The sequence below is a fragment of the Martes martes genome (assembly GCF_963455335.1).
Source record: "Martes martes genome assembly, chromosome: 8".
Lineage (NCBI taxonomy): Eukaryota > Metazoa > Chordata > Mammalia > Carnivora > Mustelidae > Martes > Martes martes.
Window position 1 is genome coordinate 141,413,389 of NC_137895.1, and position 26,874 is coordinate 141,440,262.

The following is a 26,874-nucleotide window of genomic DNA, read 5'->3' on the forward strand; positions in this document are numbered from 1 at the left end:
CTAACAGATGAACTTTTAAATGTAACTGAAAATGTCATTGCAAAATTTGCACAATAATCATGTTTCTAAAGACCAAGGTAAGAAAGATAATATCAGTCAATGTCTGCCTTCTGGAGACTGAATAAAGCCCTACCAGTCTGAAGCGGGGGCTCCAGCAAGCCGTGTAAGGACACCTCCTGAGGTCCCCGGCGCCTGCCACGGCGCTCCGCTCACCCTCCCCAGGTGAGAACGAATGAGCAAGCAGCCACCGACAATCCAGATTCTCCCACAGGAGATGAACGGGGCCTACTTCCTGCAACTATAATTTTTTAAAACGTTCAAACAAGCTTAACTTGTGGTAAGGACAGGACACACATCTTAGGAAACTCGGAGGAACTTGGACGAGCACCTGCATTCTATCAAACTGCTAACTCCCTCCAGAAATGGTCGGGGCGGAGATGCTACAACGGAGAAGCATAATTACATGTCGCCTCACGTCAGCCTAAGAGAGGGACAGGAAATAGAACACAACCGATCTGTTAAGTCCAAAGTTAAAAGTTTTTCAAGTGGGCAGTACTATGATACGACTTCTACATTCCTATGGTGTTTAGCAGCCGTTAACATTATTCCATCAAAGCAAAACGTTTTTAAAAGTAAGATAATAAAGAAAAGAGAGTCCTAATAAAATAAAACTTTTACAATAGTGATTACAGAACGTGGATTTTTAATGAATTTCATACTGGCAATGAAGACAGTCAACACTTAAAAACAATTACATCAACACAATAAAAACACTTGCTTCTACACAACACTTATAAATGCATACTTTCCCCCCAAAGAAATTCGGTTTTCACAGATTTAAGCAATAAGTGATGTACATAAGATTCTTCAAATTCCAAAATATGTACAGAATTTTTGTCTCTCCAGAAACTGATGTGCAGTGGTTGAGAAAGACTGCTGTTTCGTCCAACAATATAGATCTTATGAAATTCTCTATCAATACACATTTTCCAATAACCACACATTTTCCTTCCATTATTAAATGAAACCTTGGACATGTGAGCACACAGGACAAAACCACTCTCATTTCCAAACACATTGCAGATGAGATCACGTGTGGCTGACCACATGACTTAGTTCAGCCACACAGGTGCATACATGCACGGACTCACACACATTCACACCCACGCACACACATTCATGCACACACGTGCACTCCCTATCCCAAATCTCCGTGACTCCTGAAAACACCACCACTGAGTCCCCAGCAGCAGCTGAAAGGAACCGCGTCCGAGGACGACACAGCAGTTGGCGGGAGGGTGTCCTACTCCTGAGAGCTCACGCCAACAGCAGGGGGCCCGTGCCCTCGTGGAGCGTGGTGAGGGGGAGGCGGCCGGCCCCTCCTGCTAGCCAGGTGAGCAGGTGCCGGACGTGGAGGGCACCAGTCTGCGGAGAACTAAATAGCCACCAGATATGTTGAATTAAAAGCTCCAAATTTTTTAGTCTGGCAGAGATCTGGTTCTTAAGTTTGATTTCGCTGTCTGTACACATTTTTCAATGTTCCTAACAACGATTCTAAAACACCCAGACATTCAAATTAAAATACAACAGGAGCCCAAGAGTGTGGACATGCAGCTTAGCGTCCCAAGGTCAACAGCACTCTGCCGCCGGGGGCATGGCGTGCTCGGGTCGGCGGGGGCTGCATGCAGACGCTCCGGCCCAAGTTCTCCGGTGTGGTTCGGGGAGGTGCCAGGCTTTGGGAAGAAAGCCATTCTAAGCACCGGTCGTTTGTCCTGTAGTCGGCAGCCTCAGCTCTAACTACGTCCTGACGGGTTTCCCCTGGCCCTTCTTCCCTTCCAGACGTAAGTCATTTCAGTATCGTTCCAGATAATTCAGGGCTGAAGCTCCTAAGATGAGCCACCGCACATGGGACCTGAGCCAAAGGAGCCTCAAGAGAGGCGTGTTCACACAGGACCGAGGGCGGCCCGCACGCTCTGCTGACACCACACCTCACCAAACGGCACTCCACTGCAGTCACCACTGGGAGGCAGGGGACACCCGTGATCATTGTCATCGTTACCCTCTGTGCCTCTCCAAGTGGACACATTCAAAGTATTAAAAAGAGGAGGGCAGTACACGGAGATGGCTCTTGATCAAAACTGTAACTGAGCAGGAAACATGAACTCACAAACACCAGACAACAGTAACTCCTAAGAAGGCAAGAGTGACAGGCTCGCCCAGGCAGTGGGAGGACTGGCGCTGAGAGGGGTCCCAGCTGCCGAAACAGGAGCGTCTTGTACCCTGCGCAGCACGGTTTCCGCTACCACCTTGTCGGCTAATGGGAGAGCTTTCGTCCTCAGGATACGTTTGCTATGATTGTCTTTCTTGCCCTCTGAACTGAATTCGGCATTCCAGCTGTAAGTGAAAAGTGCTCTAGCTAGGCAACAGTGAGACTCCCACATTTTCCAAATACACTGATTTTGAGGTAGTACTCATTTATTTGCATTGTTGGCTCTCAAACACCACTGAGGAAGTGAACCCATTTAGAAATACGCAAACCAAAGTGTAGAAAATAAATAAGGTTTTGTTTTCAGGTAGCAGGCAGCGCCTTCTTTAAAAGCTCAAGTCACATTCACTGGATAAGTCATTTGAAACTTCTAAAAACTGTTTATAACCATAGCTATAAACTAAAGTGCTTTAAATTTTGCTTAATATCTGAAATCAGTGATTAGAATCCTCCTATTCTTGAATCTGCTAATATGAGACCTCGGGAGATTGAAATGATTTTCTATAAAAAGAGCAGAAACTTTTTGTTTTCAAAAAAACTTTCCAAATGTTACAAAATCGGCATTCTATTTTTGTTAACTTCTCAATTCCAGGTTAATTTTACACAACTATACCAGAATACAGAGTTGAACTGCGTTACAGCACGGCACATGCTAAACCCTCAGACAGAAGTAAACATGAAATCTCCCACCACGCCTGCCAATCGCCAGCCAACGCAGATGTCGCTCCGTGACCTTCCCGGTACAAGGTAGATATGTATGATGATTCCAGCAACACCACAGACTGCTTACGCCTCACAGTAAGTACACGGGTTCACACTGAACTCACGCAAACGTAATGCCCTCCTGTCATCTGTCAAACGCCAGGAACTCACAACACACGACGTGCTACAGGGAAGGGGGCTTCATGTCCACCGACCAGAGGGTGCCAACACACACACAAGACGAAAATAAGACATGTGACCATACATTTTGCTGTACATTTCATGCAAGCTCGGTACAATGAGAAAAGAACATACAAACCACCCTTTCCAGGGTGCAACTCTCACAAAAAGGGCTTGACGAGTATGAGAAAAGCGGCACCAGTCCACAGGTCCGTGGTGAACAACGCAGCTAAGGACGCCGGCAACCTTATTTCTCTTGTAACAACGCAGGGATGTTGATGTTCCAGCCAATGGCTTGCCTGTCAAACCCGCAGGTGAACAGGTTGCACATGGGGTGGTCCTCGCTCCACGCCGAGCAGCACACCATTCTTCTGTGGCCCTATTTCCAATCACACAAACCAGAATTAGTGCATTACTCCCAAGGCATGCGTGCTATAAACCCTCAGCCAAGCTAACCACCACACCACTCAACGTGACTGAATTGGAAGAAAAAACTTAACAGGCAGTATGAGACGGAATGAGCCAAAAACACTGCGCACGTGCGGTCGGGAAACGGGGACGGGGGAGTGACGTCAACACGACGGAGTCAGTGAGACTCAGACCTGAAGTGCGCTGGGATTCCTTAGATGATAGAGACTCCGCTCAGGAGAACAAAGGATAAATGATGCGTCTGAAGTTTCTTAACGGGGCCGGATGAAATCTGGGAGCGCGTGAAATGAGACTCATTTAAAGACCTCAAAGACCATTTTAACAAACAGCTGCCTCAGGTATGAAGGACCCAGAAGATATACCTGATACCAATAAAACACACAATGACACAAAGTTCCCTCCGTGAAACCTTCACGTGTGAACAGCACTATCCACACACGCGAGATGCACAGACAGGCCCCAGAGTAAAGGCACCGCGGGCACAAGCACACACGACAAAGGGCTCCAAGGCCACCTCCAACCCCCGTCTTCGTTAAGAGCCGGAGGAGAAGAGCACGCTCGCACCTGCGAAGTGGCAGTAACCCAGAGTCCGCACAGGAACTGGCGGAAGATGCTCCGTCACCTCGAGGCATCCGCGCAGAAAGCCTGAGAGCAGGTGCTTAGCAAGGGGCGTGGGGACGAGACCCTGTGGCGCCCAGAACAACGGTCTGCACGAGCCGCTCACCCACGACGGGGTTGGAAGCCAACTCGGGTTTAGAGTCCGGCCTCCCGTCCCCCGCGGGACCCCAGAGGGTCTGTGGGCACGTGTGTTCTGGAAACGCCCCGCGCCCACCCAGCGTCACAGTTCGGCGCCGCACACCCATCCCGGACGCCGTGTCTTCACCGTGAGCCCCGCACACCGCACGCGGAGCCCCCGCTCGGGCCGCCCAGCGCTCCTGCACTCGCCTCGCCAGAACCACCGCACTTGCGGGAAACGCCCCACAAGCTCTGCCCAAAGTAAGACAAGTCTACACCGCTGGCCACCTTCCCTCTTGCTACCAGATCCCAGCAAGGGCTGCTGTTTCCTCTTCGTAAAATCCATCAGCTGAAGGAGGCCGGGAGTGCGAGCCCAGGGCTCTCCACTGGGAAACCGTATTCATGTATCCGAAGAGGCCTGTACAGCTCGGAGTGACAGGAAACGTCACTCGCTAATCTAAAAAAACAGCTCCGTTTAACACACCACCTTAAAAGGGAATAAATCCAAGCACAACCAGTTCTACGGCTGCAACAAGGCTGAAACCACCTTCACGGAATTAGCGCCCGAGATCTCCTGCTTCCTCGCAGAGGACCTTGCCAGAGGGTGAAGTCACACACTCACGGCACCGTGCTGTGTTTCAGCGACAGTCTTCAGGGGCCGCACAGCGACGTCGGGGAACACACGGGCACGTCAGGAGGAGAAGCCACCGCGCGAGCGACGCTGCGTGGGCAGGACCAGGGACCCCCGCGGGCACCGCGCATGAAAAACTCCCTTTGTGAGCAGGTGTGAAGGTCTTAGCATGTCCTCTAATTCACGAGCACTTTCCGATCACGTGTACTCAGAAGTTCCATAACCCACTTCAACGATCCGCGTCCCAGCCCTGAAAGGGGGGAGCAGACCAAACGGTCCTGTCTTCAGGGCACAGGCCTCCCAAGAAGCCGGCGCCACTCAGAGAGAAGGTGCTGCCCCGCTGACAGCAGAGCCCCCACGGTCGTCCCGAGAGCACCGTCACTCAAGCGCTCCTGAAGCCACACCCCGCTCACGGCCGGCCTGAGGGTCACAAACCGTCCGTGAGGCCGTGCGCGGAGAGGAGACGTGCATCTGCTCCAAGGTCGGCAGAGCCGCGGCTGTCGGGCAGTAAGGGTGGCGGGCGCTGGGGGGACAGACACGCCGACTGCAGGCTCAGGGGACGCACGAAGGTCCTGGCTCGCCCACACAGCTGTGTGTCACAATGACACACAGAAAACATGAGAGGAAGAAAGGAGAAGGGCCGGGGGTGGGGTCACTTAAGCCCTGAGCCTGCAAAGACACTGCTCAGCAGGGGCGGGGAGGGGGTGACCTCCATTCCCCACGGAATGACCCCGTCACGTCACACACTCTCAGCCTCTCCCCTCACTTCCAACTGCCCAGGAACTATCTACACACAGGGGCCCAGGGCGCCCTCAGAGACCCCCCAGCAGCAGGTACATGCGAGCCGGGGCTACAGGCGCCAGCCAGTTCTCAGCACACGGAGACGCCACTCCGTACTCCTCGTCTAACGCCTTCCTGGCCGCACACTTTCACCTGCCAAGATCCGAGTCTGCTTCCCAAAGTGGAAACCACTACCACACGTGCCAACAGCTCCACAAAGCAGAGCGTGAGGCACGGAGTGCATGACCTCATGGACGTTTGTAAAACACCTGACTCTCTAGGCTGAGGTCTTCGGAAACAGTTTCAATTTTAAATTTTATGAGCTCTAAACACAGACCACGTATTTCCAATGAAAACCTAGCATCCAAAGACAACAGGAAAACAAGAATGCAAAACCTCTAATATTGTTATACTGATTATAATTAAAATTGTATTATCTCGATCATATATGCATGAATTAAATATACTATTAAAATGAGCTTCTCCTTTCTTAGACGACTGAACAATGTGGAGCTCATAGCCTATTCCTGTCAGTGGCGACCTGAGACGCAGACTCCACGTTGTCCCTACAGCTCTGTCTACCCGCGGAGCAGGAGCACAGTTACCTGCCGGCTGCTTCGGGGGAGCCGTGCGAGCCTCACACCTGACATGTCGAACAATCTCACTTGCCGGTTGTCGTGTGGGAGGGCAATGATTTTTTGGCCAACGCATACATTGATCCTGCAAAGAAGAGATAAAAGTGCGTTACGTACAAAGTGGTAACAGCACGCGTGTCTGAGTTCACAGGGCATCAGGAAGTAGGAGCCTCCACACCATTCCCATTTCCAAGCAAAACACACGAGCAAACCGCAGGTGTCAGCCGTCAGCAGCGTCAGGGCAGAGACCACATTACTCACGTGTAACGTGCGCATGCTCACAGCGACTCAAACACTGCCCTACGGGTGGCCCATTCTTAGCCCATGAAGTTCACTGCACCAGCCTGATTTTATACTTAACTTTCAGCAAAAAGGAGAAACTAAATTTGCAATAGAGGATCAATAAAAAAATCACCCCCCCCCCAAAACTCACTCCCCCAGAAGCCTACACTGCTTTTCCAAGGATCTACTAAACGCTGACTTTACATGAACAAGACACCACATTATAATTCATCCTTTTAAGACACAACAAACAGCTCTCTTCACCTGTTGATGGCAGAGTCTGTGCGAATTGTCGCAATGGGAGACCTCATATTCCTTAAATCCCAGACCTTCACGGTGCGGTCATCACTGCCCGAAACGACATTATCTCCCACGGTGAACACGGCAGAGGTCACAGTGCTGCAAGTAAAGAGCACAGGTTCAGAAAATCTTGGGAAGTTCAGAGTTCAGACCCACGTCCTCTCCACCTGCGGAACGAGCACAAGGTCCCGCTGCCGGAGACCCTGGCGAGGCAGGAGGGCAGGAGCCTGCACGCGCAGAAGCTGACAGTCGCCTCTGCTAACCGCCCCGCGCGCTGAACGCTCTCTAAGTGAGCACGTGCGCACACCCAACTTCTCAGCAGACGAGGAAACTATCCACTGTATTCTGCCTTCTCAGGCAATGGAGCAGAGAGAAGCTACCGGAAGACAGAGATTGCACAGAACCTGCCAGACGTCTATACATACTCATGCCTGAGAACAGAAAATTCAGGAAAAAAATTCATGCAACTTTGTTTAACCAGAACACTGGAGAAAAACTCACTCCTTTAACTCAACCACCAACACTACTGGTTTAAAATTGTGCCAAGAGGGCGCCTGGCGGCTCAGCCAGTTGAGCGTCCGACTCTCGGTCTCAGTTCAGGTGGCGATCTCAGGGCTGTGGGATCCGGCCCGCACCATGCTCTGCGTGAGATTCTTTCTCCCCCTCTGCTCCTCCCCCACTTACACACGTGCCCTCTCTCCCCCTAAAATAAATAAATAAATCCTCAAAAAAAAAAAAAAAAAAAGACCCAAACAGTGCGAAGAACTTAAACAGACCTCTCTACAAAGAATATTTATAAATGCCCAAAAAGCCCATGAAAAGACACTCAACGTTACTCACCAACAAGGAAATGCAAACCTAAACCACTGGATCCCACCACACACCCACGAGAAGGCCTGTCAGCAAGGAAAAAACCAGAACCCAGGCGCCTGGGTGGCTCAGTCGTTGGGCTCCTGCCTTCGGCTCGGGTCAGAATCCCCTCAATCCTGGGATCGAGCCCTGCGCCGGGCCCCCTGCCTCGCAGGGAGTGTGCTTCTCCCTCCCCCATTCCCTCTGCCTGTGTTCCCTTTCTCGCTGTCAAATAAATAAATGAAATCTTAAAAAAAAAAAAAAAAAAGAACACAAGCATTGGTGAGGACGTGGAGAAAGGGGAACCTCCTACACTGCTGGTGGGAATGCAAGCCGGGGCCACCCCTCTGGAAACCAGTACGGAGGGTCCTCAGAAAGTTAAAACCAGAGCTGCCCTACGGCCCAGCAATCGCACAACGGGGCGCACATCCCACAGGAGGGACATCAGCACCCGGAAGGCTCTCTGCGCGCCCGTGTTCACCGCGGCTCTGCTCACAGGAGCCGAGACCGAGGACCCCCCAGGCGGCTGTCCGCGGAGGAGCGGATGAAGACGTGACTTATACATAAACAAGGGGATTTTATTCAGCCACAAAAAAAGGAAGAGATCCTGCCATTTGTCACAACGGGGACAAATGTGAAGGACACAGAGACCCGAGAGGGACCCATGGGTGACGCACAGAGAACGGGGCGAGGAGGGGAAGCCGGGTAAACGTCGACGTGACGACCCCCCGAATCCCCCGCTCCGAAGGCCGAGAGAGGCGTCAGGGCCGGCCTGGAGACGGGCGCGCTGTGCCGGGCGCAGAGGCCACCGCAACCCCGAGGACTTCAACTACAGACAGAGCCGTGCAGACGCCCGGGCCTTCCCCGCGGACTCGAGTCCTCAGGGGGTTGTGAACGTTCTGCTGAATTAATGAAAAAAGTCTCCACAAAAGACCGCCTCACCCTATGTTAATGAAATGCTGAAAGACATTAGGTTTTTACTAAATCACGATCCTGACAGGTATTGTAGGGCATCAAAGGGAGAAGCCGGCGAGGGGGCAATCGCTCCGAAGCACCCCCAGACTCGGGTCCCACGGGGAAGCGGCTGCGCCACGGCCGCTCACAGGAAAGCCTCAGACTCTGCCCAACTGCGGCCGACTCATTTATCTTGTCGCCGAGCGCAGCCGAGCATGTGCTGCCAGCTGACAGCGCGGCACCTTCTCGCCGCACACCACTGCCCGATCTGGAACATTCCGCTCCCTCCGTGGGCCTCCATCAACGGAGAGACTGTAATGCTGGCCTCCTCATTAGGACGAACAGCTGTCTTCCCAGTCACGCAGAGACTCGAAACTGCTTTGCATAACAATCTGCCGGAATCTCACAGCTCAGAAGAAACGGGATGCAGGAGATGCCCGAGCAGGGCGCTGTCTGGGCCACGGGTCAGAAACGGCCCACAGAGCACCCCGGTCCTCAGTTTCCAGATGTCGCTTCCCACGAACAAGCCCCGCGTTCACACCCGAAGAACAGAGCGGAGGAGCAAACCCTCCGGACAGAGTCGACCGGGCAGCAGCCTCCCCACCGCCGCACACACACCCCAGCCCCTCGGAAAACCGCATCCAGGGAGAGGTCAGTGTGGCCCGTCGATCCAGCAAGTACACGGCCATGTTCACAGAGGCGGCCACGTTGAGCACGCCTGCGGCCCACCCCTGCCGCCGCGACACGCGGAGCGGGCCTCTCGGACCAGCAGGCCAGGCTCGTTCACACGCCTGGTTCACACGCCTGCGCGGAAGACGCGGGAGGGGACCGCATCGGGGTACAACGTCGTCACAGGGCCCACTCCTCTCCGGCCACCACTCCCCAGCGCGCGTCGTCAGCTACACGAGTAACTGACAAGACGCGTCTCCAGGCAGCCGCGCACGCACGGGAGGGTCCCGGAGAGCGCACGCGCCCCGGCCCTGCCGCCCTGTGTGCCTCCCAGGGCGCCGACAGCGCACGGGAGCCTGCGTCTTCAGATCCCGGGCGCCTAGAGGAGAAAACGAAAACTTCCCCCGACGAGACACGTTTCTGAATACCGCTCGACGGCTCCTCGCACAAAAGCAGGCCGTAGGACAAAAACATTCTCAGAAGTCACACAGGGTTCCCGTCCCCCACGACGGGCCGGGGCCTGCTCCGTGTGAGCACGCGCCACCACGAAGAAGGTCCAGGGCGGACGTCACGGCGGGGCGGCGACGCCCGTCGCCTTCACGGCACACGTGCCGCTCTCGGCGGCAGTGCACGGGACAGGCTGCTAACGTGCTGCGGGGAAGACCTGTGCCGAGGCTTTGGAGAAGCTTCTGCCATTACCAAGGTCACCACACCGCCGAGACAGCTCCAGACGGCTTCAGGAACGTGTCAAACAACGCTTAGTTAGCCTGGCTCCGTCCCTCCTCTTGGCATTTTATTAACTGAATTAAGGGGGTCATCCAAAAAGGGTAGTTCCACACGACCTGATTTAAAAGGGAGACGGGAAAGTTAAACTCAGTAAGATTCACAGGGTAACTTCATGTTCGTAGTATCAAGGGTCAAAGCTCTGCTTTCCCTTTTGTGAAGTCTGGTCGTGTTTCACTCTTCCTCCTTTTTTCTTTCCCTTTCCCTCAAAGACTCTGTTCATTCATTTGACAGAGACAGAGCACAAGCAGGGAAACGGCAGGCAGGCGCAGAGGGAGGGAGAAGGAGGCTCCCCGCTGAGCAGGGAGCCCGACGCACAACTCCATCCCAGGACCCTGAGATCATGACCTGAGCCGAAGGCGTCACCCAACTGACTGCGCCACCCAGGTGCCCCGTTGACTCTTCTTAAACAGTGTTAACAGCCAACCATGAGTAAGTTTTGAATATTTGTAATTATATCAACTGTGGCAAAATTTAAATTAGGTAAAGAATGAGTTTCCTCAGGTTTTAATAGGCTAAGTGTTCATTCCCTTGGTTTCTGGATGTAACTTCGCTGGTCACGTGCTAATCAATTCACAGCCAATGCCCAATATCACTGTCACATGACTCTGTGTATAAAAACTAGGAGATGAAAAATTTAAAAGGATTCATTTATTTTAAATCTTCCAAAAGGAAAAATTTGGCATTAGCTTTGAAAGTAACAGGACAGGGACGCCTGGGTGGCTCAGTTGGTTAAGCAGCTGCCTTCGGTTCAGGTCATGGTCCCAGAGTCCTGGGATCGAGTCCCACATCGGGCTCCTTGCTTGGCGGAGAGCCTGCTTCTCCCTCTGCCTCTGCCTGTGCTCGCTCACTCTCTCTCCCTCTCTCTCTCTGACAAATAAATAAATAAAATCTTTAAAAAAAAAAAAAGTAACAGGATATAGAGAAACCCTATTCACCAGAATAATCAAGAAAATTAAAGTCGGAAATGTATTAGGAGCCGTAAGATTTTTACTCTCAAACACATAACCTTAGCCAAAAACCACAACATCAACGAAACATCCCTGGTGCTTTCCTGAAGACACGCCAGACCACGGTAAGCCCAACCCTGGGTCTGCAGCGACCACACGCATGGGAAGGCCCCTCTTCTTCACCAGTTACAGGAGAGGCTGGCCTGGGTGTCCCTCATACCGGCATGGGGGTAATGTCCCCTAAACAATGGACTGCCGGTGCCCAAGGGCCCTCGTGGCCCAAGGACTGCACACAAGTGTGCTTCCGATCTGGGAGTGTGAGCACGCCCGGCCGAAGTGGCGCGGGCTATGTGGAGAATGACGTGTGGGACATGCAGGTATGTGCACATGGACGTGCACACGGATGTGCCAGCACTCAGGGATGCCGGCTGCATGGGGCATGTGTGCACATGTGTGTGAAACAGCCAGAACCACACTCGCACCAACACAGAAGGGGCTGCTACCCCAGCCTCTCTGAAAAACAGGTGTCCTTTAACCAGACTTCTGATTTACGCACTGAAGGAGCCCAAAGGGGCAGGAAACACAGCACCAGGGAGCACCCACGTCTCCCACACCCAAGCACGGACAGCAAGGGGAAACCCCGGCCACGCTGAAAGGCCAGAGTCAGCCACTATCACAAGCTCCCAACTCCCTGCACCTTCTTGGTCACGTGGGAGAGACCCAAGTGCAGGCACCTCCAGTACCTGGTCACCTAAGGACTGACTCTCCAGGGTCCCGGTGCTCCGGGCCCCGGTGCTCCGGGCCCCACAGGACAGGCGCTGCCCTAGACCAGGGTCGCAGCCACCTTTCTCTATGGGACACGTTGTGGGATGTGAGTTGTTACAGTCACGGCGCTGGGGGGTGCTACACGTGCAATGGGAAAGCACATCTGTTCCTTCTGTTTACTAGACTCCCTTGAGCAAAGGTTCAGACCTTGTGGGGCACAGCCAGAGCTAGCAGCTCTCGGGGACCGCAAGTCCCAGTGCCCTGTCCTGTGTGTCAGGCAAGGAGCCCAGGAGACCAATGGCTGGGGGGGCGGGGGTGAGGGGTAGGAGACGATCGCCATCGTGGGCACCATTTCCACAGCGCGAAGTCTCACGGCCAGCCTGTCCCCACACACGGAATTCCACGGACGATCATTACAATAACGCCCTGGATGGTGTTCGATTTATAACCATGTCTATGCGCTCCACACTGGCCCCTGGGCAGCTGACCCCGGCCACACTGACGGCAACCCATCCCCCATGTGGCCTGTGTCAGTCATGCCCATTGGTCCAAGAAGTTGGCATGTGCTGCTCCCCAGCCTTCCACGCAGGGACGCGTCATCAGACAGGGTGGGAAACAGCACGGAGTCTATAGTCTCTGGGTTAAGTACCCGCGCTCAGCTCCACGGACTCTGCAATGAGAATGGACACTCAGCCCCGTAGTGCCACCATGCGGCTCGGTGTGGGGCTCCAAGAGCATGCAGGAGGCTGCCGAGAGCATCCAAAGTCCCTCTCGGTACACACATGCCCCGAAAATAGTCTTTTTAAAAAGTTCTGGTCCTTGAGGGATTTTGGAGAAAGCCCTCGATGGAGCCTCTGAGGCCAGACGGCAAATGGAGCGTCACTCCGCTCCGCAGCAGCACCTGCCCCCTGCGGCTCTCACGGCACTGCTGAGCGCAGGAAGGCGCAGCTGCTGAGCGGCCGGTGTGAGGCCCGCCTGGGCCAGGCGTGTGCAGCCAGGGGGCCGCGCACGGGCCACAAGCACCGCCTCTTCCAGAAGCAAGCTCTGCTCCCTCCCCACACTGCTCGCTGCACACCGCACCGGTGCCTTCCGCCGACCCCAGCAGGCGGGTCCACACACATCTCAGGTCCGTCTAGCGAGCGGGAACCAGCGCAGGGAGGAGGCGTTCACTCCGTGTAAACAGCCGGACGGTTCTTCAGGTCCCCTCGGTGCGCAGGGAGGAAGCCGAAGCTCACAGCGAAGCACGTGGAGGACTTAGGTGCGCTCATCTCCTTAAAGTCCGTATTTTTATTAGTTACCTGTTAGCCCTTCTGAAATGAAAGGTTTGAAAGAATAAATATTAAGTCCCCTCTTACTTTTAAAAACTGTATGCTGAATCAGAAGCAACTTTCAAATGTATCAAGAGGGGCCTGCTAAGTGGACTCCCGAGTCCCCAGACCCCGGGCTAGAGGCCGGAGGGGCAGGTGCCGACCCAGGGCGGCCGCGGGACCTCTGCGCAGAATCGGCGACGCCCGGGAAACGGCGCAGTTACAGGAAAACCGCAGCCTGGGCTGCGGACGCGAGGTGCGGAGCGGCCCCGGGTAAGTCCAGCTGCCGGCCGCGCTCCGCTCTCCTCGCGCGCTTCCACGGCGCCACGACGAAGCAGGCGCTAAAACACAAAGGACATGTCCAAAAACACAACGGAACACGGCCACTGGGTCAGCAAGTACTGGGGGTGCCTCAGTCTCTCCCGATCTCAGCTTCGCGCAACCTTAGCTATCAACCAACCAGGAGTTACAGGACTCGCTCACCTTCTCAAAATCATTTTCAAACCGTTTAAGTAAAAAGAAGGCAATTCCAGACTCTCAGGCACCTGGCAGGGAGGGGAAACGTGAAAGGAGGTTAGGCTCGGTGCACATCCGGCTGCTCTGAGCCGCGACAGGCCCCCCCTTCTTCCTCAGCTGTCACTCCTACTCCAGGGGCCCCTCTGGAGCTGTCCCGTCCCGGAAAGACACCGCGCAGTGCAACACCCCTCCTCCTCGTCCTCAGACAAGGGCTCACAGGCCATCACCAAGAAGAACAGACTTACAAACCAAACGCAGTCTGCCAAAACCCAGCCCCCCGGGTAGTGGCTCCACCAGCAGACAGCCCCCGGACACCCCCACCAAGGGACTGCACACCACCTGAGTCGCTGACCGAGCTCAGAACTCAACACTTACAAGCCAAGCGCGCAATTAAAAAGTCGTGCTGCTGAAATGCTTTCTCTTCTAAAGCATGAAGACAACTGTTAAGTGCATGACGAAAAATTCAAAGCTATTTTCACATCATACATACATGGCCTAGAATTTGGTATTCGGTACTAAATACCTTCCCCGGTATTTGGAAACAAAAGCATACGATAATGTTTTAGCTTTAAAGCAATCATTATCATTTTTCATGTGACTTTTTTTTAAATTTTGTTTTATTTGATGTGGTATTTTATTTTCTTTAGAAGAAGACACTACAGTTCACATTTGGAGGATAAAGTTATAATCACATGGGAAGAATTAAAGCAAAACAGGAAAAAAACAACTTCTCATTCTCAGATATTTTACCCATGTTGAGCTAATTTCCAAGTTTCTTCAATGCCAGGGCTTATTCTCACTTATGGATCCTGTCAGCTGGGTACAGACTGAAGTCATTGGCCACCCACAGAGGAAGCTTAATGACCAGTGACTGCCTCAACTGTCAGTCCCTTTTTATAGCAATTGGAACAAAACAAAACAAAAACTAAGAAGGGGGGGTCTCCGCCGAGATGCACAGAGAAGCGGTGGTGCCGGGAGGGAGGAAGTCGGGACCTCCGGTCAGAGGGCGCTCCCAACAGGCAGCGTTCACGCCCCTTTCAAAGGACAGTTAGCGGGCCGAACCTTCAGGTGAGCTCTAGCACCATCCACGCCGCCTGCAGAACGTCTGCGCACACACGGCCCACAGGCCAGAGTCCAGCCGGGGTCGGCGGGATGCCCCACTCCACAGAGCACACACCCGCCTACGAGGAGGGAAGGGCCAGCTGTCATTCACGGCACAAAACTGAATTGTATTGTCAGGGGACACACACGAACATGGAAGGGTTTAGGTGATTTCAGATGAAAAGCACTGGATTTCAGTTCCAGCTCCTGACAAAGAAGACAGAAATACTTAAAAACACACTGCCAGTGCTTAAAATTCCTGACATTCCAAAACACTTCAATTAACCATTTCTATTCTTTCCAAGAGCAGTGCACACAACAATTTCTCGTTCCTGCTATTAGGAAGACCACCTGTGACATAAAAAGCATCTAAAATCCACCATCACGGGACTCGGAGCACCCCTCCGGCAGCGAGGCCCCAAGTCCCAGCCACACAGCTGCCCCAAGCAGATCCCATCCTGGTAACCTTCCCACTGTAACGAAGAGCTTTCACAATACAGAATGGACGCTAACGGTACACATCAAGAAGGAAAAAACCATTATTTGTCCTCCTGAATGTTCCCAATGAGAACTTTAAACAGCGCTCATGTCAAGCAGAAATCACAGCAGCACAAACTTCAAGGGGCCCCACATGGCTACAGATTCTACCCCCCAGTGAGGTGCTGCATCTCAAACTCTTCTTTCGCTAAAAAGCACGGAATCCACAGCGCAGCGCAAGGGTAACAGACAACATGAACAGGAAAAGGTCTCTCTCTCCCAGATCCCGGAGAAATCAAATTATAAAACTAAGCCGATAATCTTGAAACCTGTAACAGTTACATCCTGTCGGGTTAAGAAAACCCAACATAGGGGCGCCTGGGTGGCTCAGTGGGTTAAGCCTCTGCCTTCGGCTCAGGTCATGATCTCAGGGTCCTGGGATCGAGCCCCACGTCAGGTGCTCTGCTCAGCAGGGAACCTGCTTCCTCCTCTCTCTCTGCCTGCCGCTGCCTACTTGTGATCTGTCTGTCAAACGAATAAAATCTTTAAAAAAAAAAAAAAAGAAAAGAAAAGAAAACCCAACACACAGGGCACCTGGGTGGCTCAGCCGGTGAAGCATCTGCCCTCGGCTAGGTCACGATCCCAGGGTCCTGGAATGGAGCCCTGCATCCGGCTCCCTGCTCAGCGGAGAGTCGGCTTCTCCCTCTGCCCCTCCCCTCTCTTGCACTCTCTTCTTTCAAAAATCTTTAAAAGAAAGAAAAGAAAACCCAACATACAGAAATTCAAAACTGGACAACTAAGTGAATTACTCACATTATAAAACAACAGATTCTAACAGACCTTTACTTAAGAATATGTGATGAATTCCTATAGACCAAAACATGCCCTAAAATAGTAAGTTTTGCATAGTATGTCCCACATCACATCAAAACCAAACAAATACGTGGTCATGTAGTTTTAAGAAACGCTGCCTCTGCTACAGCCATGATCCACGGAAGGACCACTGCGCCTACAACTCTTCAGGGAACACCAGGTAAGGAGCAGAAACACCCGCATCGGAGCCGTGCTGCTCATGTTTAGGAAAGAAACGGGCCAAACAATTCAAGAAAAGCACCCTGGAAAACCAAGAGTTACCTCCCAGACCAGGAGACCGCTCTGGAGAGAACCATGTGACTTATTTCCTACGGTGGTGGGCACTGCCGGATGCCAGGAAGGCGGCCTTGGGTCCGTGACGGCAGCCGCGGCCAGTGGGAAGGAACGGGTGCAGCGAGACATCCATCAGAGGGACCAAAGGTTTGAGGGGAGGCAGGAGACTCAGTGTGTTCGAGAAGCTGTACTCAGAACATCCCAGGTGAGCAGCTATACTGAACACACAGTCAAAATGAGCCGCTCCTGTGCGCGCAGTCGGGACTCGGGCTCCATTGTTCAGGTGACAGCACGCCCCTGTGTGGGCACATGCTGGTACCCCTTGCACCAGCACTGTATTTCGTAAGATTTATTTGTCCTATGGGCTCAAACCAAGGGAACCCACGCTAGAGACGAGAAAGCAACAGGTACTCAGAAGAGGCTCACCTAGAAACCCCACCCGCGTCTCACCTCCTGCTTTTCCAAACTGCAGCGATCTGCAGGCGCTGAGGGCGTCGAACACGGGAAGGCGTCCAGCAGGGCTCACACGGGCTGCGGCCCCACCTGCTGACCACGCAGTGTGGAGTCTAACCAGGCAGGGGCCTCTCCACACCGCAGGAGCGGAGGCTCCCACCTGCACGTGCTCACGACCGAGGGAACGGAGCAGAGACTCGGGCGGCAGGCACAGCAAACGAGCCCCCCAGGCCAGGCTCTGCCAATTCCCAAAGGTTTGAGAGAAGGTAAAACCTCCCCTTCTCCAACCCTTACCACAGGAAATCACCAAAGGGAGAGCGTTTTCTCATCTCTGTAACTACAAGTCAACGAATGTGCTTGTTCGTGCTAACTCGGGTAGGAGAGCGAGAGCGGCGCTCGTACCCATCTTCTCTGTTTGCCCAACAGCCCACGTGTCCTCAGCTACACGGAATGGAAGCACCAACTCGTATCTTGGGGCACGCGGGTGCGAGGCCCAGGGACAGACACAGGTCCACCCCAATCCCGTGAGAAGAATGAGCCTTCATAAGCAACTACGTTCCTCACAAGTACCCCTCTCCAAAAACAGCCACTACTTCACAGACCCACCAGCTGCAAAACTACACCCCAAATCACACAGACACGCCAAGCATGACACCTGCTGCCCTACTCCCTTCAATTTCACTGGGAGAGAAGCCCGGGCTCAGCGCAGGGCTGCGCGTGCGGGGGGCCCGGCTCACCATGCGCACCAGTGCCGGCACGGGGCTCCTCCTGTCCTCCAGGCCCAGAGCAACCGCATCCTACATGCAGGTAAAGGGCAGCTGCTCCTGGCACCCGCGGTCCCACTGCTGCCCACTCCGTGTCATCCTGGCGAAGCTGACTGGAAGTGCCCCCTCCATGGCCCAGAGCAGAGCCCACGGGACCGAGACCCGTGACAGCAGGGGCACGGCAAGAGCTGCCCTGCGCCCAGACAGCAGCACCGCCCTTGATAAACCACGGAGAGCCAGCCACCTTCCATTCCGCGCCACGGCAACTCCAACTGGTGGCAACGACTCCAACTCAGTTAACTCTGGCAGCTCTCAGAACACAGAGGTGTCACCCACCGACACCGCCGCACACCTCAGGTGCAAGACACCACTTCTCCGATCTCCAGCGTCTTAAAAATCTCTGTCCAAGTTTCCTTGTGAAATTCCTCATAAATTCTGAACATTAAACCGTAGTATTCTAATGTTAACACATAAAACAGACTTATTTACTGCATCATATGAATGAATGAAGAAAATCCATATTCTCAAGCAGCCAAATAAGCAAGTGTTCATTAAGAAGTATTTACTGAGCATGGGGGGCTTTTCTGGACATGCAGAAGCTCCCACCGGACACACACGGCCAGAGAGAAACAGGCACGGTCCGGTCCAGGGCACAGCGTTCAGGGGCCGCGGTGGCATGGGGCGCAGGTGACGAGACATAGTCGGGACTCCTGCTCGTGGAGTGGAAGGGGCAGAGCGGGGAACTGGGGACATCTGAGGGACGAGTAACTGGCAAGAGGTTCATGTAATTTACCAGGAATGTTCAGACCAGGAGAAAAGTTTTTGGAAGGAAATAAGAACTCTGTTAAGACATGGTTATGCCTGAGCTGCCCAACAGATGCCAAGCAGGGGGAGGCACTACAAGAGGAGGGCCGGCGTGCGGGCATGTGTGTGAGAGTGAATGTGGGGAGGGGGCATGTGTGTGCGTGTGAGTGAGAGTGTATGCATGTGACTGTGTGCGTGTGTGTGAGTGTGAGAGTTACTGTGTGTGAGTGTGCACGTGTGTGCTGAGTGTGCATGTGTGAGTGTGAGTTAAAGTATGTGAGAGCCTTGCATGTGTGCATGTGGGTGTGAGTTCGTGTGTGGTGTGTGTGCATGTGTTCCTGTGAGTGTGTGTGTGTGAGCGTGCGCATCTGTGTCTATGGCTGTGTGTGAGTGTGTACGTGCACATGCGTGTGTGTCTCTTCCCCAGCTCTGGTCGGGCCCTCTCCGCAGAGGACGTGAGTGCCACCAACCCTAGAGTATTTCCTGATCTCTCCCTGCCCCATTCTACCCCCATCCAATTCTTTGTGGGAATTCCCGTGACTTTGTCTTCTAAATTCTTACAAATATACAAATGGAGCTAAATGTTTAGGGAAAGAGCAGCCATTCTGGAAGACAGTGGAGCTGTAAATTAAGATAAGAATTAAGTTTTAACATCCACCCCCAAAACCTTTTTCACGAATAGTTAAAGAAAGATCTCTAAATGACTGTGACTCACTCCGTATGGCCCTGGAAGACATTCACGGAGTGGATTGAAGGGTCCCTGAAATCCCAAAGACGGAAAGTCGTGTCCCGGGAGGAGGTCACCACAAGCCGCTGGGTGGGGTGTGTGCAACAGTGCGTTAGCTCCTGGTCATGCCCTACAACCAAAGATGACAAAAATGCAAGATCATCCACCTGAAGGCACAGTTAGAGTGACGCTTTCTTAAGAACACAAGAATCAAACAAGTCTGTATGGTCTCTACTGCTAATGCTCACGGTTAAAGTGAATATAGGAAGCAAAAAGTAAGAAATCATTTAAGAATAGCACGTAAGCTCATGGTGGGACTGGTTTTCCCTCAGGTACTGCAAGTCCTCTCATTCATGCATTTACAGGGATCAGGAAAAGGAGTGTGAGTGTAACCCACGTCCTGATCCTGACGGTTAGAAGGTCCAGCAAACCTCCTCAGCAGGCTGAGTACATAAACAGACCGTCTTCATTCTTCACTTGCAGAGTAACTTCTAATAATATGATATGGGGAGCCCTTAGTAAAATAGAATCTTTAACACTCAATGAGGAAATTCACTTACTGACAAATTTGCAAAAACATCTGAGGTGGGCATAATTCTAAGATGTCCCGGTGACCCCCATCCCTGGTGTACACACCCTGGATACCTTCCCTTGAGTTTGGGCAGAACCTGCAAATGTGACGAGATATCACTCTGGTGAGCTCGGTACATCGAAAGGCAAAACAGATTTTGCAGATGTAACCTATACCTCCCAATCAGGTGGCTTTAAGCTCATCAAAAGAAACTGTCCTGGTGGCCTGACATAATCAGGCAGGCCCTTTAGAAGAGACGCTCTCCAGTAAGCTGGAGAGACAGCAAACAGTTACGTGGGGAAATACCTCTGGAGGGGGCAGTGAGGGACCTGAGGGCACACCCTGGATGCTAAGAGCGGTCCCCAGCTGACAGGTAGCAAGAAAATAAGGACCTCAGCCATACTGGGACCTCAGCCATGGGCCACACCAAAATGAATCCTTCCAACAACAGTAAGTAAGAGGACAGACCCTGACCCTCAGATGAGATCACAGCCCCAAGCAACAAACACCACTTCACCCACAAGGGCCAGCGAGCACATGCCCAGAACTCCTACGTAGGAAAACCATGAAATTATAAGTTCCTGTATTTTGAGACACGAATTTTCTGGAAATTTGCTACAAAGCAATAGTGAGCTAACAGACCAACTTTTTTTCAAATATCTAGATATAATGTGCTACAATTAAATCCCCTAGAGAGAAGATAAACTTAACAAACAGTTCTGTGATTCAGAAAGGATCCCTGAAAAATCATAACTTGAGCACCATGAGAACTACAAACCATTCTGGACAAGAAGTCATTCGCAAGGTAAGACACAAACACAGGCACGTCGTTCAAACACACGCGGCTGGAAGCACAGGCGCCGGAAGTACCTGTCAGAGCATGAACGAGCTCCGCCGTCTCCACGTCGAACAGGTTCGCCGTTCTGTCCCAGGAGGCCGTCACCGCCTGCTTCCCCCCAACCAGCCAGTCAGCGGCTATGACCACTCCCTGGTGGCTCTTAAGAGACGTCAGTGGCACTCGGATGGTAGGACAGTCACTGGACACGTCCGCGTCCACATCTGGCTCGTCTTTATCAGAGCACTCCACTTCGTCTTCGCCACAGACCTGCTGCTGAGGGTGAGAGCAGAGAAGAAATTCCCTGGGAATCTTGAGTCTTTTCGGACACGGCTACACAATCACACTGCTGTCATCCATCTTTCCAGACTTGGCCCTCATCATGACCAGGACCAGCGCACACCTGGTGTGTAACCGGAGCTCACTATTTATCAACTGTACAATTACCTCCTTGGCTAAAACCCTTGACCAAGTGTAAGAAGAAAAAACCAAGGCCACTATGACATGAAATGAGCTACAGTCCATTCCACTAACCAATAAAATGGTTTTAAGTTTTCACCGTATATTAGTAGGAACGTAATATAATGTAACCGAAAGTCAGCAACTTATCGCAATCAGAAAAGAAACACTCGAATTCTCAGGGGCTACTCAGAATTCCGTTGCAACAGGAAGAGATACAAGAGTTCGCTTGATTTTCCTACGTCCGTGAGTTCTTTCGTCGAAAGCTAAAATGAAAGTATGAAAAGCTTGAGCTCTTTAAGAAAAGATTTACTCATTAAGTATGTATCCAGCGCTTGCACACTGCCAGGCCGCACGCCGGGCTCCCAGCAGAGGACAGAGAGGACCACTGTCTGACACGGACACGCCGGGTGAGGAGAGCACTGGAGCCACAGAGACCAGCAATGTCCTCCTATCACAGAGCTTAAACACTAGCGAGGAAGACAGACCACACACACGGGCATGCATGCATGTGCGCGCGCGCACACACACACACACACACACACACACACACACGGGCATGCATGCGTACACACACACACACTCGTATGGCAGATACCATGTAATCACACACACTAGTGTGCTCATGTATGTCACAGGAAAGACAGAGTATAGGGAACTACGTCCCATGTACACACACACAGTATAGAGATACACGTCACATGTACACATCATACAGGAACATAAGCACGTGTACGTACACACAGTGTAAGGATATACGTTACACACACACATAGGAGGGGGACAGAGATCACACATACACACACACATAGTATAAAGATATGCCACACACACAAGTTCAGGCAGGAATAAGCATTAACGAGGAAAACAAAGCAAAAGATGGGACAGACTATCGCAAAGGCTGCTATCTCATACAAAATTATCAGAGAACTGCTGAAGTGAAATTTGAGTTGGGACATGAAAACAGCAAGGGAGCGAGGCACACGAGCATCTAGGGGAGCAGCATCCCCAGACAAGGGAACAGCAAGTACAAAAGCCGTGACAAGAGAGCAGACATGGGTCTCTATAAACAACAAGATGGCAGCAGAGGCACGAGAGATGAGTTACAGACGTTCGCACGGGTCACGTGGGGTCAGAGGTGACCCAGCCAATAAGACTCAAGAGGAAGCAAGTGGGAGAAACAGAGGTTGACAGGGGGTCACACTATCAGACATGAGTAAGGAGTCCAAGGACTGACTGCGCTGGGCAGCGTGGAGGGGATGCCAACGAGCAGCAGGGACGCCCCTCGGAGCCCACAGGAACCTGCCGAGAGCAGGAAGGGTGCAAGGTGTGTGCAGGAGAACCAGGCGCTAAGGGCGGACGCCGCTGCGCCAGGTCTGAGTACTGCCCGGAAGGATCTGGATGAGGGGCAGGCAGGGAAGGGGAAATCCTGGAGGAGTGTGGCCCTGGCCAACTCAGGCAGCGCGCTGGGGGTGCCCCACTCAAGGCACTCACAGGTCAGGAGCAGTGACCGAGAAAAGCCTGGCGGAACCACAGGTGGGATTTCTCCAGGGAGACGGGGACCCACAGTCTCGCAGTGAAGTCAGACATATGTATCACGCAGAGTTACCGACCTCAAAGCGCACCACAGACTACGAAGCAAAGGGGAGGGCGCCGAGGCGGGCGGGTGGGGAGTGGGGCAGGAGCTACAGCGCGGAGAGCACAGGGGGTGAGCCGAGAGCACCCGGGAGAAGGGCGGAGCGGACCGTGCAGAGGCCGGCACAGCCAGAGCATCCGGTCAGGGCTGGAGCCAGGCAGAGTCACAAACTAAGGCCAGAGACTGGCAAAGGACTCATCCAGGTGACAAGGGCCGGTCCCGACAGACAGCTCCCGACATCACGCAGAGAGAAGACAACGGAGCAGGCAGGCCTGAGGCTGGGTGGGGACTAGAGGTGAAGACCGCCGGGGGCTCAGAGCACCCGCCCCTCAGCCTGCAGACCCGTCTGAGGAGCGTAACCTGCTGGAGGGGAAAGGACCCGGACTGGCAACCACGCCCAGACAGGAGGAGCAACACGGTCACTACAAATCCCACACGGAGACGCCCCCCAACTCGGGGCTCTCCACCAGGCAACACCGGCTCCTGGGCCATGAGGCGTCTGAGCTCCCACGGCCGCCCCGGAGGAGCTTCCCGACCCTCCCTGCCCCCAGCAGGCAGGGGTGGTCTGGGCGGGGCCTCGCACAGGTGCAGAAGAGGGGTCCTGGGTGGGGTCACGGTTCCAGAGAGGTCTCCGGGCAGGTGTTGCGGAAGGGGTATCCTGCAGACAGAGGGTGTGCACCCAAGAACCGTGTGAGAAGCAGAAGCAGCAGGATGTCACAGACTCAGGGAAACCATGGAAAAGGAAGACAGGGAGGGAAGAAGAGATGGGTCAAAGACAACCCCAGGGGCGCCTGGGTGACTCAGTGGGTTAAAGCTGCTGCCTTCGGCTCAGGTCATGATCTCGGCGTCCTGGGATCGAGCCCCGCATCGGGCTCTCTGCTCAGCGGGGAGCCTGCTTCCTCCCTTCTCTCTCCGCCTGCCTCTCTGCCTACTTGTGATCTATCTGTCAAATAAATAAATAAAATCTTAAAAAAAAAAAAAAAAGACAACCCCAAATGTCCTGACGGTTTGGTGCAATTACCCAGACCTGCAGCGGTGCACCCACTGGGCTATTCCCCGAGTATCTGGAAGGAAAAGTGACAAAGAAGCGTGAACGCAGGCATGTCCTCAGTGCAAGTCCAGGGGAGAGACTGCGGATCTCAGGAGAGCGGCCTGGAGCTCCCGCTTCAGAAAGCGCTAGCCAGCAGGATCCGTGCTGGAAAGATCATGGTCAGAACCTTGACAGAAGTCACTTTTCCAAACTACACAAGGAACTAAAAGATTTTAAAATGCAAATGTGCTCAACCCTATTCACGTGCAATTGTAAGATCTTTAACACTAAAGTGGCCAGAGGCAGGGCATGGAGGCTGAGAACTATGTGGTTTCTGCCAATGTCTTGGGGATGACGTATAACTCACTGAGCCGCTCTCCCAGCCAGCAGCCTTGGGACAGGATGTCCAGCACTGTCAGCAGCACACGAAGTTATCTCCTGAGCACCGGCAGCTCCAGAACCATGAGATCCCTGACTCACTCACTGAATCGGGGCCTCTGGGCAGGCACGGCTCCTGGAAGCCACTTACGTAACGCGCCTCAATTTTCACTCCCGAAGAGGAAAATTAAGCCACTCACCAGGTTAAATTAGCATCACCAGTGCCAGTGTCAGACCAGTGCCACACAGTGATTAACAGGTAATCTAAAACCGTTTCCACTACACCACCCCAGTAGCTCTCTATCCATGTGGTGGATGCCAAGTGAAACTCGCTGGTCCAAATTAAAGAGAGAAAACATACGGGGCACCTGGCAGTAGGGGGGCTCAGGGGGTTAAGCATCTGCCTTTGGCTCAAGTCATGATCCCAGAGTCCTAGGATCGAGTCCCACATCAGGCTCCACACTCAGCAGGGAGTCTGCTTCTCCCTCTCCCTCAGCCCTTCCCCCACTCTCAAATCAGTAAAGAAATCTTTAAAAAACAAAATAAGAAAAGAAAGGAGTGTTCAGTAGTGGAAGCACCCCAAGCGCAGGGTGCCCGTCGTCCCCCCAACAGCTATGGCTCTGCTGTGCTCTGCTGCCCAGCGCGACTTCACCGGCGTGCGCGCCCCCGGGACAGGCTAACGACGTGTGAAGACCGGACGGCAGAGCCCTGCCCTGCGGAGGAAACTAGGGAGGTGGTCTCCGAGCGATGACAAACACAGGGTGCTAGGCTGAGGGGAACAGCTGCATCTGACAGGACAAAGGTCATTGACGGCTTCGTGGTTTAAACCCACCCATCCTTCCTCTCCGTGCAACCTCATTACCTGTGTTAAAACCCCACCCACGGGATGATGACACACACTGTTCACCTCAAGTGAAGGACAAACGAGTTGTCCAAAATACATGAAATATTTAGAAACGGGACGTAACCCTACAGTTCTTAAACATTAATGGCCAGTGGAAAGGGCAGTGAGAACAACACACACATAAAGGCGGGCACATCATTTTCGACCCTGTCTCGGTCTGTTCCCCCTGCAGAGCAAAACACCAAGACGGCGTGGCCATGCCCAAGGAACGGCCAATCTGGTTTCCGGCCAGGCCTTCCCGGCTCGTCACGCCACCCCCCATGGCCTCTCCTGGGCACGTGCAGGGAGAGGAAACACACACGAGCTCGGTGGCGTCTGCAAGGACACTAATCCCCTGGGATCAGGGCCCGGCCTCGGGACCTTATTACTTCTATAGAGGCCCATCTCCAAATACAGCCACGTTGCGGGGTGAGGGTTTCAAACTATGGGATGGGGAGAAAGGGGAGGGATCACACACACCCAGTCTGTAAGACATTATAAATTTATCCTAAACTTTGCACATGTCCAGAACCCTACTGACATACCCCATGTCGCGCTTTCAGGGTAAGTAAAGGTGCTGCTTACAGTAGTGTCGGCAACAGGCTGGGGTGTCGGCAGCTGAACAGCGTAACTCCAGATGTGGGCAGTCTGATCTCCAGAGGCTGAGGACAGAAATTAGGGGACAATTACCCAAAGTGCACAGCAGGTGTGAAACGTCTTTTCTGCTAGGCTCTGTCAATCAGCAATCCCGAAGCTACTTCGGAGACTACATGATACCACTGCCAAGAGACTAAAGGTATCAAATTAAGACAGTGATTAAAATACCCCCTTTCATTTTAGAGTAAAAAGCTGTGAAGGTTCAGGCAAAATGTACAAACAGATTTTATTCTCCATTTATCTAACCTAAGTCAAACTGAACCCAACTACACTTCAACTCACGACCCCGGCAGTTCCGAGGCGCTTTAGAAAAGCGAGTCCCATGTGAAAGTGTGCTCCCCTCCACTCCGCGCTGACGGGCTCACAGCCTGCCCGGCCCCTGTGAGTGCTCAGCCCTCACTCTCACCAGCCAAGCGGGCGAGATGCCACTCAGACTGGGGACCAGAGAGAGAATGGTGAAGGGCACACACAGGCCCACAGACGTGCCAGAAGGGCATCTGCACTCGCCCTCACAGAGCGCCTGCCTGAATCCCACTTCTCTCTGTGGCTACAGAAGGCCCCCAAAGCGGCCACGTGTGGACGGTGGCACATTTCTCGCCGTATCAAACAAGCTCACTGCCGGAGCCACGAGCCCGCCTAGCGTCGCCCCACGAGCCCCTCTCCAGCCCACTACGTGCTCTGCTTCAGCTTCCGTCGGCCCTTCTGAGAATGTCTTCGTCTCCTGCGCACCCCACCTCTGCTTGTCACTGGTCTCCCTCCACCCGCCCTCTTCAGTCACACACCAAACCACTGCAGAAGGTGGCAAGTCCTCCCCGTTGTTTACTCAGGCATCAGCGGGCTGCTGTGGTAGCCCGTCGGTTCACACAGAGAGCTCTCGAATGGACTTTCCCACCGCGTCCTGCTCACTTTCATCCTCTACCCCAGGGTCAGCGAATCTGGCCCACGGGCCAAAGCCAAGCAGCAACCCACTGTGAGAAAAAGGCTTACTGCCATAGCCACGGACCGTGAGAGCATGGACGTCTGGTCCTTTACCAAAAAAAAAAAAAAAAAGCTCACTGACCTCCACCCGCTAAACATCTACCTTCAAGATTACTCTCAGGGTCCCCCAAAATCATAGAAGTCTACAGGTGCTGGACAATTTTATAGGAAGACTCCTCAGTCCAACATAAAACTATGGCAAACCCACACTCCCAGGGCCAAGGAGCGCTAACCAGAAAGGC

At 53.2% G+C, this 26,874-nt stretch overlaps 1 protein-coding gene across 4 annotated transcripts in view; it reads right to left on the reverse strand.

The window, feature by feature from the left end:
• Positions 1–686: 686 nt before the first annotated feature.
• The window catches only part of WDR37 (WD repeat domain 37), a 53,821-nt gene continuing 27,633 nt past the window's right edge, over positions 687–26,874 (reverse strand). For 2 of the 4 annotated variants that reach the window (XM_080812416.1, XM_080812418.1), the window contains exons 9-14: positions 25,583–25,659; positions 20,647–20,884; positions 19,194–19,335; positions 6,905–7,039; positions 6,329–6,443; positions 687–3,527 (exon numbers count right to left, since the gene is read on the reverse strand). In XM_080812416.1, coding sequence (XP_080668542.1) covers positions 3,396–3,527; positions 6,329–6,443; positions 6,905–7,039; positions 19,194–19,335; positions 20,647–20,884; positions 25,583–25,659 — 839 coding nt within the window. In that variant the 3' untranslated portion in view covers positions 687–3,395. Of the gene's footprint in view, positions 3,528–6,328; positions 6,444–6,904; positions 7,040–19,193; positions 19,336–20,646; positions 20,888–25,582; positions 25,660–26,874 lie in introns of all 4 variants that reach the window. The other 2 variants (XM_080812415.1, XM_080812417.1) reach the window with 1 other exon arrangement.